The sequence below is a fragment of the Tupaia chinensis genome, unplaced genomic scaffold (genome assembly GCF_000334495.1).
Source record: "Tupaia chinensis unplaced genomic scaffold, TupChi_1.0 Scaffold143756_1, whole genome shotgun sequence".
Classification (NCBI taxonomy): Eukaryota; Metazoa; Chordata; class Mammalia; order Scandentia; family Tupaiidae; genus Tupaia; species Tupaia belangeri.
The window spans coordinates 1,012,580-1,026,383 of record NW_006203605.1 but is presented as its reverse complement, the minus strand read 5'-3'; the positions used below and the strand labels follow the sequence as shown (position 1 = coordinate 1,026,383).

At 46.8% G+C, this 13,804-nt stretch overlaps 1 protein-coding gene across 6 annotated transcripts in view; it reads left to right on the top strand.

Moving 5' to 3' along the window:
- BBS9 (Bardet-Biedl syndrome 9) overlaps window positions 1-13,804 on the top strand; it is a 296,326-nt gene that overhangs the window by 156,685 nt on the left and 125,837 nt on the right. For all 6 annotated transcript variants that reach the window (XM_027766864.1, XM_027766861.1, XM_027766860.1 and 3 more), the window contains 2 exons: window positions 5,833-5,973; window positions 10,574-10,669. In XM_027766864.1, the coding sequence (XP_027622665.1) occupies window positions 5,833-5,973; window positions 10,574-10,669 (237 nt within the window). The remainder of the gene's footprint in view (window positions 1-5,832; window positions 5,974-10,573; window positions 10,670-13,804) is intronic.

The following is a 13,804-nucleotide window of genomic DNA, read 5'->3' as shown; positions in this document are numbered from 1 at the left end:
GTGGGGTGGGGGGAGGGGGGCGTGGCCTTGCCAACGTGCTGAGTCCGACTCCTCCACTCCTCCATTCTCCTCTCGGGATCTTGGGCATGCATGTACACACATCCAGCGTGAGTTTAAGCCGCTGTTTTCAGGACTCGAACTGCGGTCGACTACATGGGAGTCCAGTGACATATGCCAACTGCTGGTCCTGACAAAAACTTATTTTTTCTCAGCAGAGGTCTCTGAGAGTTGAATAGTCCAGCTATCGAGATTTTTTTGCCAACTATGTAGAGAGATCGTTGCTGTGGTACGTGAAGTTAGGGCACTCAGGCTCTGTGAGCTACCTGGAAAGCCGTGTAACTAGCAACACAGAAAGCGTCTTTAAATACACGTAGCTCTTTCCTTCCCTGTTACAGACGCACACACCCACACAGACCTCCCCCAGCTTTTGGCTGCAGGGTCTTAGACACACTGAGAGTTGGCAGTCACTGGTAGCCAAATTTACACTTCGAGTTTCTCAACGAAATGCACCTACAGTAGAAAAGCGCCTCTGAAAAATCCGTCTGAATACTAGAGATTGCATTTTCCAGTGCTTTGATTTTAATTTGATGGCATTCTAATTTTTCTTTTAAAGGTATGATCTTCTTAAACTGGTTTCTAAAGGCTTTTAGGGACCAGTAGTTAGCATAATGACTATGTCGCTGGACTCCCACATAGTCGACCGCGGTTCGCGTCCCGGACCCGGTGGCTTAAAACTCATGCTGGGCGCGTGTGCGTGTGTGCCCAAGATCCCGAGAGGAGACTGGAGGAGAAGGGATTGTGGCGTGGCCATCCCCCCTGGGGGGTGATTTCTTGCTTTCTGTCTCTCTGTTTCTCTGTCTGTCTGGCAAGTGCACGCGCCCTATAGCAAAAACCTCTCCAAAAATAAAAAAATAAAAAAATAAAAAAAGGCTTTTATACTTTTTTTCCCTCCTAATGGTAAAGCTTTCAAGCTGCCATCATCTAAAAACTAGTCATGATCATTTTATTAAGCATGGGTGTCATCATTTTGCAAGGTAATGTTTTCCAAACGTCCCATGAAACAGGTTTACAGAACCTGGGGGCGAGGGGTGTCCAGAAGGGTTCTGCACACTGGGGTGGTTGCATGCCGGGGCGGTTGTGCGCCGTTGGCCGTGGCGAGGTTGCCCTCCACCACTGTGCTGTGGACTGAGTGGCAGTGCAAAAACCTGCTCGGGCTTATCGGTGTTCTATCGGTGTTCTCAGTCTGTCTGTTTTGATTTCTGAAAACTTACATGCACCACCAGTTTCTTTAGTTCTAGACTCTTGGAGGTTTAGGGTAATATTCTTAAGTACAGAGTCAGCGGCGTGAAGCCAGTGTTGTTGATCATGTTTAATTCTTTTTACTTTGAACTCAGCCCTGACTCAAGGGAAATAACACCCATGGTCTCAGCAGTATAATTATTATGTTTTATTGGAGAGGTTTTCGCTATAGGGCGCGTGCGCTCGCCAGACAGACAGAGACAGAGAGACAGAAAGCGAGAAATCACCCCCCAGGGGGATGGTCACATCGCAATCCCTTCTCCTCCGTTCTCCTCTCGGGATCTTGGGCACGCACACACACCCGCCCGGCGTGAGTTTTAAGCCACTGGGTCTGGGACGTGAACCGCAGAGGCTGTAATTTATTTATGGTAGAGGAAACTTAATCAGTGGATATATTTCCATAATTTGAGGATATATAGAGAATATGGAAGTTTACGTGAGGTTGGTAAAGAAGTGCTTTGTAATTTGTTGTTGTTGCAGGGTTATTGATAGCTGTTGTTTGGGCAGTAGCTTAGATCATGCTACCATAATTTCTGAGTTAAAACATTCCATCATTGTAAAGTGCAAATACACATGCCTCTGAAAACCTCACAGACTATCAGGAAATTACCCTTGGACTTTTCTTAAAGGACGCCAGTTATAATTTAAGTCCAGGATTCCAGGAGAAGTGAATTTAACATTTGTGGTTATGAGCAGGAAAATGAACTTGGTTAAATTTGATGGGTACTCGGGACCAGTAGTTGGCATAATGGCTGTGTTGCTGGGCTCCCACGTAGTCGACCATGGTTCGAGTCCTGGACCCAGCGGCTTAAACTCACACTGGGTGCGTGTGGGTGCGTGCCCAAGATCCTGAGAGGAGAATGGAGAAGGGATTGCGGCGTGGCCATCCCCCCTGGGGGGTGATTTCTTGCTTTCTGTCTGTCTCTCTCTGTCTTTCTGGCGAGCGCACGTGCTCTATAAAAAAACCTCACAAAAAAAAAAATTGACAGGTACTTGATTATGTTGAGGACAGTGTCATGTGCTCGCGCGCTCTGAGGGGGTTTGGCGGCCCCCTCCGTCACTGCACCTGCCCATGAGGATGACCCCCCCCGCCCGGCGTGGCCCTGCAGGAGTCCGCGGTACTGGAGGTGCACTGGGCGCCACAGCGTGAGCCACTCAGTCCTGGCCGACGGCAGTAAGGCTCAGTAATGATCAGGTCGCCAACTCCGGAGGTCCTGTCCCAGGGCCAGGTCTCCAAACAGACTGCTTCTGATTTTTAAAACGCCCGCCCACTCCAGCATAAAGAAACAAAGGGACTAACGTGGGTTGTGGGGCTGAATAGAGCATTTTTGCGTTTCTCATTTCTCTACAGCAGTATGCTAAGAAGTAGGTTTCTCTATGTTATCTTTTTTTCTTTGATCTTATCCAGTCAAAAGAACCCTAGAATAAAAGGAGAGAAAGCTAAAATTGTATTATGGCTGTTCTAGATGTACACATAGAGGGTCTAATTTGCTTTGGTTTTAGTTTCATTCTACGTAAAAATATTGAAAAGAATAAGTCAGGATGTAAAATTTCATTATTTATTTTATTACCCATTACAATATACAGGTTTTGAAAACATTTGGCAACAGAATGACTGCGTAAACTTTTCAAAATATCATAGTGATACACACAAATGTCTTGGAAAACATTTAATTTGGGACCTGCAGATGATGGGGTGGTTGAGGTGCTGACCACAGTTCAGGTTGCAGGCCTGGCACCTCGCTCTCTCACTTTCCATTTCTCCCTCTCTTTCTCTGGTGACTGTGACTCATATGAAAATCAATCAATCAATCAATCAATCAAATAAAATAATTCTTTAAAAAAGAAAACGTTTAATTCAGTGGAAGCAGCAGTCTTTAATGTTTATGTGTAAGATGGACAAGGACTTCAGGACCTCAGAAGAGCCTGTTCTAGTTTCATGCACTTAATCTATTGAAAATTGTTAATATAATTCGAATCTTCAGTAAGTAAAACTGCTACAGATTTAAAAAGCTTTTGGGTAGAGAAACTTTTAGATCTGGTCATATAGAGTCTTACTGACAAGCTTCATATCTATGTTCATTTTAACTTACAATCTTGGGGAAGGACTAGATCTTTGAGGGGTTTAGTTTAAGGACTTAGCTCAGTAATTGAATGTAGTGATAGTGTTTTATGTCGTGTCCAATGTGATGACTTAAAAATATAGCATTAGAGGGACCAGGAGGTGGCGTAATGGTTATGTTGCTGTGTGCTCCTACGGCATCAACCACAATTAGAGTCTCAGACCCAGTGGCTTGAAACTTATGCTGGGCACATGTGTGTGCGAGTTTAAATTCCAGAGAGGAGGCTGGAAAAGAAAGGATTGCAGCGCGGCCCTCCCCCTGGGGAGTGATTTCTCACTCTCTGTTTCTCTGGTGAGTTCACATGCCCTATTGCAAAAATCTCAAAACCCAAACCAAACCAAAACAACAAAAAAACAACAAAATACATTATATATATATATACACACACACACATATATATACACACACATATATATACACACACATATATATACACACACATATATATACACACACATATATATACACACACATATATATACACACACATATATATACACACACATATATATACACACACATATATATACACACACATATATATACACACACATATATATACACACACATATATATACACACACATATATATACACACACATATATATACACACACATATATATACACACACATATATATACACACACATATATATACACACACATATATATACACACACATATATATACACACACATATATATACACACACATATATATACACACACATATATATACACACACATATATATACACACACATATATATACACACACATATATATACACACACATATATATACACACACATATATATACACACACATATATATACACACACATATATATACACACACATATATATACACACACATATATATACACACACATATATATACACACACATATATATACACACACATATATATACACACACATATATATACACACACATATATATACACACACATATATATACACACACATATATATACACACACATATATATACACACACATATATATACACACACATATATATACACACACATATATATACACACACATATATATACACACACATATATATACACACACATATATATACACACACATATATATACACACACATATATATACACACACATATATATACACACACATATATATACACACACATATATATACACACACATATATATACACACACATATATATACACACACATATATATACACACACATATATATACACACACATATATATACACACACATATATATACACACACATATATATACACACACATATATATACACACACATATATATACACACACATATATATACACACACATATATATACACACACATATATATACACACACATATATATACACACACATATATATACACACACATATATATACACACACATATATATACACACATATACACACATATACACACATATATGCACACACACATATATATACACACACAAATGTATACACACACATATATACACACACACACACACATACACACACACACACACATATATACACACACACACATATATTTTAGAGGGACCAGCAGGTGGTGGGCATGGTGGTTAAGGCAGCTGGATCCCACATCGCTGACTCCGCAGTTAGAATTTCAGACCCAGTGGGATCTAGTAGCTTAAAAATCACTCCAGGCACATGTGTGTGCATGCCGCAAATCCTGAGAGGTGAATGTAGGAGAAGGGGTTATGGTGTGGCCATCCCCCTGGGGGGATGATTTCTCAGTTTCCCTCTTCTCTATCTCTGTTTTTCTCTGGTGAGCACACACCCTATGGCAAAAATCTAAGAAAAATAAAAAGAAATAATATTAGAGACATTTCTTTTGGCATTTTATTTTGTTTTGTACTTTTTAAGAATATTAAAAAGTATGAGGGACCAGCAGTTAGCGTAATGGCTATGTCACTGGACTCCCATGTAGTTGATCACAGTTTGAGTCCTGGACCTGGTGGCTTAAACTCATGCCGGGCACGTGTATGTGCGTGCCCAAGATATGAGAGGAGAAAGGAGGAGAAGGGATTGTGGCGTGGCCATTCCCCACCCCCCGGGGGGGTGATTTCTCACTTTCTATCTCTTTATCTGTCTCTGTCTCTCTGGTGAGGGCATGCGCCCTATAGCAAAAACCTCTCCTCTCTCTCTCTCTCTCTCTCTCTCTATATATATATATATATATAAAATAAAAAGAATTGTGATAATATTTTATAGTTACTTCAGTTGTGCCAAGTCAAACAGGCTTGTGATAAACTTACAAACTAAGATGTTGCTACTGAAATAACAGCACAGGTTTTTTTTCTCTTTTTTGCCAAATTACTTGTCAAATCTATGAATCTGCATTTCTCTCTTTTGCTTCAGGCATTCCTCGGGCTGTCCAGTGTAAATTTAGACTTCCCCTGAAGTTAGTCTGCCTACCAGGTCAGCCTTCAAAAACTGCAAGCCACAGACTGACTATTGACACGAACAAGCCCGCTGTCAGCCTTCTCGCGCTCTTCCCAGGTAGGACTTTGGGGTAGTTGCCGGTCACATCTGCAAAGCCGAGAATTTAGAATGGAAGCCTTCCTCAGCAGGTAACGCTGGGGCATTCTACAAGGTTCTCCCTCTTACTTGCCCATCAAAGGCGAATAGTTTATATCGGCGAGGTAATAAGGCACCCCTTTTAAGTTTGATTAAACTTATTCTAATAATTTTGCTATGGTACTCAGAAATAGAAATCACAGATACTTCCTTTAGACTCTGGACTTTTTGACTTGGAATGTAAACATTTATCTTTATCTTTATTGTAAGTTTTAACACATACATCCTTTTCTAAGTACGTATTTATGACCCGTCTTCACCGAAGGCTTTTAGATACGTACCTTTTTCTATGCCCATGAAAAGTGGCCTCCCACGTGGTGTCGTTTGGCCCTGCTGTGATAGCAGGGGCGGGGCCGGAGTCCATTCTGTGCACGGCAGTGTTAGAGGCCTCCTGCGTGAAGCACGGCGTTGCAGTGAGCGTGAGGGTCATTTGTGAAGGTGGGCTTTCTCTTGGTGTCAGTTCTCGCTGAGTAGCTTAGAAAATAAAAGATGATGTGAGTAGTTGGAAACACCTGCAGAAACTGAGGTTTCTAGACTCTGTTAGCTTGGAGATTGGGGAGAGTTAAGGGAAAACGTCTGAGAATTGAGTCAGCCTTCGAGATCCTCTTTGAAAACCAGCACCATTGGCTATGACACACATCCCGTGTGTTAATGATAGGGTTCCGAACACAGAGAACGTTCCACACGCGGTCGAGAAATTTATGGTGGACCAGCATGTGGCGTAACACAATGCCTGCGTTGCTAGAACACGGCTGACTAGAACAGCGACTTTGTGCTTGACTTTTGCTTTGGCTATGGTATGCCTTGGAGAGGCTTGTCTTATGTTGAATATTTGTTTTTCTGTTTATTTCCTGTTTCTGGATGTGTAAAAAAAGAATGTTTTATTCACCTGCATTCATTTTAATTTGACCAAAGAGGGACAGAATGAGAGAGAGAGAGAGAGAGAGAGAGAGAGAGAGAGAGAGAGAAAGTGAGAAAGAGAAAGTGAAAAAGCAAGCCACCATGTCCAGGACTTGAACTGCGCTCAGCCCTGTGGGAGTCTAGTGCCCTTAGCCACCATGCCACCTGCTGGCTCCTGGATGTCTGTGTCTTTCTAATTTGGGAAGTTTCAGGTAGCATTTCGTGGAATAGATTTCCCACAGCTTCCCCTCTCTCTGCTGTCTGGAATACCCGTTATGTAAATCCTCAGCCACTTACTAGTGTCTAAAATTTCCCATCTGATATCCTCGTCCTTCAAAAATTAATTTATTTATAAAATATTTAATTTTATTATTATTATTAGTGTTTATATTTTTAGAGAGATTTCTGCTATAGGGCATGTGCTCTCACCAGAAAGACAGAGACAGAGAGACAGAGAAACAGAAAGCAAAAAGTTACTCCCCAGGAGGACGGCCACACTGCAGTCCCTTCTCTTCCATTCTTCTCTTGGGATTTTGGGCATGCACGCACACGCACTTGGTGTGAGTTTTAAGCTGCCAGGTCTGGGACTCGAGCCATGATCGACGACGTGGGAGTCTGGTGATGTAACCATTACTCCATCTGCTGGTTCCTTTTTATTATTTTTAATTTGTTATAGGGCACATGTGCTTACTATAGAGAGACAGAGAGAGAAGGACAGTGAGAAAACAAGTCACCAGGCCTAGGACTCAAACTGTGGTCGACCATGTCAGAGTCCAGCACCTTAACTACCATGTACCTGTTGATCCTATTTAAAAAACTTTTGTATTACGGGTCATTGGAAAAGTCATGATGCATTTTTGCATAGAAAAACATGTGATTTTTCCGATGCCCCAGTGGCTTGTGCTATAGGGTGCCTGTCTTGCCAGAGAGAAGGGGGGAGAGAGAGAATGTGAACAATCACCTCCGAAGGGGGTGGCCATGCCACGTCCCTCTCCCTTCTCTCCCTGGGATTCTGGGCATGCAGGCCATTTTCTGGCGTGTCTGCAGTTGAAACCACACAGCCGGCCACGTGGGACCGTCACCTTCACCCAGAACTACCTGCTGGCCCAGTTACCCTCCTCTTTATTTTATTTTTGAGAGATTTTGACTACAGGGCACGTGTGCTCACCAGAGAGATAGAGAGAGACAGAAAGTGAGAAGTCGCCCCCAAGGGAAGATGGCTACACAGCACTCGCTTTTTCTCCATCTTCTCGGGATTTCGGGCACACATGCACGTGTACCGGGTGTGAGTTTTGAGCTCTCAGGTGCAGGACAAGAACCGCGGTCCACTACATGGGAGTCCAGCGATGTAACCATTATGCCATCTGCTGGTCCCCAAATACTGTTCCTTTTTAATTGATAAAAATTGCATGTATCTGTCATGTACAGTGTGATGTTCTGATGTACGTGTGCATTACCTCACACGCCGGTCTCTGTGCTGAGAGCTCTGTAAAGCTCCACTCGTAGCAGTTTTCAGGTGTGAAGCACATTGTGCATAAATACAGAACCACGCATGAGCAGATCACGAGCCGATCCCGCTGTCCAGCTGACCTTGTGTCCTCTAGCCAGTGTCTTCCCAGTACCCCCAACCGTCCCCAGCCCTCCTGGGCGACCCCTTCGTGTTCCCTCCTCTGTGAGCCCCGCCCCCACTCCACATCCACGTGCCATAGCGCGGTGTTTCCTAGGAGGGCCAGGGCTTTGCACTGAGCAGGTGTTCCAGTTCACCCATGTTCCATGAGTGGCAGAATTTCCTTTTTTACTGATTTTCAGGGTGAATCGCATGGTGCCGTGTGTGTCTGCCACGGGAAGCCTGAATGGTGGTCGCGTGGAGAGTAGAGTCAGGTGGAGCGTTTCAGCCCGTGTGAGGGTCGCAGTGCAGACGGCCCCTGCCTTAATGGCTCTGCGTGTTCCTTGGCTTCCCCGTGGTGGGTGAGGGCCACAAGGACCCTGATATCCACTTAGTATTCAGTGAGTGCACGTGATGCCCAGGCGGTTATAAGATAGGCTATGGTGGATGGCCTGGCCGGCGGTGGGCTGGTGTCGGCGTGTCGAGCACCTGAGGTACGGTAGGCTAGTGTGGTGTGTCGTGCCTGGAGGGCCATCGGCTGTCGGAGTGTAGCCTGTCATAGGAGGGCACAGCCCCACGCCTTCACAGAGGGGACATGGCGCCTGCCTCTCGTCTTGTGAGAACAGCCGTTGACCTGAGTGCTGTCATCTCTTAGCTTTTTTTCTTCAATTTTTTAAAAGGTTTTTTGCTATAGAGTGTGTGTGCTCACGAGAGATGGGGAGGGAGGGCGTGTGTAATGACCCCTCAGGAGCATGGCCACGCCACGGTCCCTTCTCCTCCACTCTCTTGGGACTTGGGTGCATGCGTGTACCCACACACTCCCGCATGTTTTTAGCTGCTGGGTCCAGGACTCGAGCCATGCAGGTAGCCCTGCGGGATTCAGCTGCCTGACCCCCATCCATAGGCCGGCCCGCTTCCTTCAGCTGCGACCTGCAGCGTTTCTACACAGAGAGCTTCTGCGCTTGTGCTGAGTGTGGGCAGCTCGGGTGAGGCCGTCAGGATAAACGCTTCGTTCTTTACCCCCTTCCTGTGCCAGAGAGTGTGTGCGAGAGGGAGAGCCCAGCCCCTCCCCTGCATCTGCTACCCCTCCGGGGTCCCAGGCATGGGACTGATGCGCCAGGCCTGTTTCTGAAGCTCCTGGAGCTGATACTCGACCCTGGTCAGCCCTGGGGACCTGGCTCCTCTGTGCTGGGTAACTGCTACGCCGTGGGGCGATGCATGCCTTTTTTTCCTTTTTATTACTAATTTTAGAAACACGTATAATAGTTTAAAATAGAGCCCATTCCCTCCACAGACGACCACTTGTTTTTGTTCTGCATTGTGTCCGGAATCTCGGTGAACGTGTGCCTCACACCCGTGCGGTGCGTGTCACTGAGCGGCACTTCCTGGCCGGCTGGGCGAGCCCGTTTCAGTTGGTTCTCAGGCCCTTTCCATGCACCCCCAGTCCTCACTAACCAGACGTGTTGCTCTCTGGTGTGATGGTGCTCTTGGCCGCCCTGTGCTTGTTCTGCCTCATACCTAGAATCGGCCACTAGAGGAGAGGAAGTCAGTGACTCCAGAGTGACTGCTGGGCAGCAGGTTCAGCCATGGAACCTGCTGTGAAATCCCAGTGCCGGGGACCAGCAGTTAGCGTAACGGCTATGTCGCTGGACTCCCATGTAGTCGACTGCGGTTCGTGTCCTGGACCCGGCAGCTTAAACTCATGCTGGGCACGTGTGTGTGCATGCCCAGGATCCCGAGAGGAGAATGGAGGAGGAGGGATTGCGGCGTGGCCATCCCCCTGGGGGGTGATTTCTCGCTTTCAGTCTCTCTGTCTCTGTCTTTCTGGTGAGCACACACCCTATAGAAAAAACCTCTAAAAAAAAAAAAAGTTAAAAAAAAAGAGAAAGAAATCCAAGTGACAATAGCTCATCTGTGGGCTCTAACATGGCCAGGGACGCAAGACTCTGACTCACCTTCGCCTGAGTGTTGATTGTGCCTCGTGGTTACTAAGGCGATGCTTCCTCTTTTTAACAGGCTTCGCCAGTCAGCCGGACGATGACCAGGTGAACGTGATGGGGTTTCAGCTCCTCGGAGGGTCCCGTGTCACTCTTCTTGCTTCCAGAAGCTCTCGTAAGTAGACCGTGTTGTTGTTGCTTCCACGCTCTCCACCCAGGGTGCTGCGTGACAGCGCGTCCTCACGACCAGGGGCTCCTCCACGGCCGGCCTCGGGCAGTGCTGAAGACCAGGCCAGTCAGGTGTGCTGGGGGAAGGAGTTAGGGCCAGAGGTCTTTTATCAGATAGGTAGCTCTGGCTTAGGAACCAAGGAGAGTTTGAGAGAGGAATTTAAAGAATTAGAAAATGTGTTTGAGATAGGTATATTGTGAACTAGCTTTTAGGAATGCCTAGAAATTGATTTTTTTTTTTTTCTGTATTTACAGTCAGCACTCCATACTGGCAGGGACAGGTATGTGTGTGCGTGTGTGTGTGTCCCTAGTTTAGCTTTTCTTCATGAGAGAGACGTGCCCTTGACATGGCCTGTTATGCCAAGAATTCTCGAGCCTTTCAGCTTGCCAGGCTCCTGGGCATGTGTGGGTGTGTTGCAGGTGGGCGGGGTGGCGAGCCAAGTCGTGCCTGGCTGTGGGCTTCCAGTGCTGCAGTTCAGTTTGCTGACGCCACCACGCTGGCCTCAGGAATGCTGTCTTCTTTGTAATACTTTCATGTGTTAGTGACCATAAACAGGATTTTCCATTGTGTGTGTGTAAGTGGCTTTATAGTGCATGTATAATATTGTAGCTTGCATTTAAGAAAAATTGCTGTAGGGCACATGTGCTTTCCAGAGAGGGCGAGTGAGAGAGAAGTCACCACCCGGGGGAATAGCCATACTGCAGTCCCTCTCCCTTCTCCTCTCCAGGACTTGGTCATGCATGCACACGCCCAGTCTGATTTTAAGCCACTAGGTCCAGGACTCGAACTATACTGTCGGCCATGAGGGATCTAGGTGCCTTAACCTCCACGCCACTGGCTGGCCGAGGGCCGTACTCTGCTGTCCCCAGTTTGGACACTGACAAGGTGAAGGTGCCGGAGAATGACTCTGGCTAGCGTAACCCCAGCAGGCAGAGAAGTGTGCGGGGTTATACAGCCACGTCCCGATTTCAGGCTTGGAACGCTTCAGATGAGAGTAATGGCTGAGGCTGTCAATAGAGCTGACTTCGGGGGCCAGCAGGCGGTGCAGAGCTTAAGGCTGCTGGAGCTCACGTGACCGAGTGTGCGGTTTGAGTCTCGGACCCAGAAGCTTGAAAAGCACGCCGGGCATATGTGTACATCCTGAGAGGAGAGTGGAGGAGAAAGTATTCATGTGGTCGACACCCCTGGGATAGCAAACCAAAATCCAGAATCAGTAAAAACACAAACTGATATATGATGTGCGTAGTAACTTAGACTTCTGACCTCACTGAGTTATTTATGCTTCCCAGGAAGTGAGGTGAGACGCTAGAAAAGGAAGTCTGTAGCAAATTTGAATTTGGGCAAGTATATATTAATGTATTTGTGTAACTATATAAATGTATTATATATTGAAATGGGCTGAGTCCACCTCACCTACAAAATAAGTATGTGCAGTTTTCGCAATTACTTTCACTTTCCACTCTATACATTTGCAATTTTAGTTGGTTATTTTATAATAATTAATAGAGTATAAAAGGACATCTTTTTTTTTTTTTGGAGAGGCTTTCACTATAGGGCACATGTGCTCACCAGACAGACAGAGACAGTCAGAGAGACAGAAAGCGAGAAATCACCCCCCAAGGGGGATGGCCACGCTGCAATCCCTTCTCCTCCATTCTCCTCTCGGGATCTTGGGCATGCATGCACACATGCCCGGCATGAGTTTAAGCCGCCGGGTCCAGGACTCGAACCGCGGTTGACAACGTGGGAGTCCAGCGACATAGCCATTTCGCTAACTACTGCTCCCAAAGGACATCTTTATTTGAAAATTAAAGGTGTTAGGAGAAACATACATCTCTTTCAGAAACTGTAACTATGTTCCTGGTGCTGAAAACAGCGGTTCTAGAACAGTGTGTATTGGCTCCAGGGGACAGACTTGGGTACGACGGAAGTCCAGAACCAGGCACAGAGGCCAGACAGTTCTGAGGAGAATGAGGAAAGTCTATTTTTCGTGGTCGTTGTGGTTGGTGGTGGTTAGAGTCTCGTTCACACACACCCCATGTGGTTTTTAAATATTTTACTGTGATAAGAAAACTTGGTGTGAGGCCGCCTGTGTGAGCGGGTCGAAGCGCACTCAGTGCTGTTGGCTGCAGGCCGTGGAGACCCGTGGCTGCGCTTCAGCTGATGGGACCGTACCCTTATCACTGTTTGACTGTTTTCCTTAGTTCGTTGGTGCCAACATTTCTTTGGGAAACTGTCTGTATCTCTGTGACTAGCCGGTGACGCTGTGCAGTGCATCTGCAGCTGAGACCTTTAAAAGCAGGAGGTGCCCTTTGCACAGGTGAGGGTGTCTGTGCCCCAGAGCAGTGTTTCTCTGCTGCTCCAAGATGAAGTGCTCAGCGCTGCTGCTGCCAGGCTGCCGTCCCTCAGTCCACGTCTCAGCAGCGTCTCGGTGTGTGACGGGCGTCACCTCCCGCCCGTGGGAGTGGCCACCTGACAGGGCGTGTCATGGCTCCGCTGCCCCCAGAGTCCTAGGAGGTGACTGGTGACGAAGGCAGCGCTGTGGAAGGCTGCGGCGTCCTGGGGCTCCTCACCGGCCGTCGGCCTGTCCACCCCCGGGAGAGGAGGGAGGGAGCCTGGACCCAGCTGTGCCGGGCCTCTTCCTCTGTGGAAAGCACGCGGTGTTCACCGTAGCCCGTCCGTCTGCGCAGTCCTGCCTATGGAGACAGCTCAGGAGGCTCCTTGCACACATCGGTCCGTCCTCGGGCTTGCATGAGATTTCCTGTGGGTTCCATGTTCTCGTTTCCTTTCAGGGCCACTTGGTAATCGGCCTGGCTCGGGCCTGCTGTGCGGTGACCACTCAGTACCGACTGGGGGCGGAAGCTGGTGTAGCTCGGGGTCAGTCACCCATCGTCTGACATCTGGGGACTCAGTAGGGCTTGTAATAGAGTTTATCATGCGGATTCTGGAAAAATGCAGCACTCGATATAAAAATATTGAGAATAGGGAACCAGCAGTTAGCGTAACGGCTATGTCGCTGGACTCCCACGTAGTCGACCGCGGGTTACGTCCCGGACCCGGTGGCTTAAAACTCACGCCAGG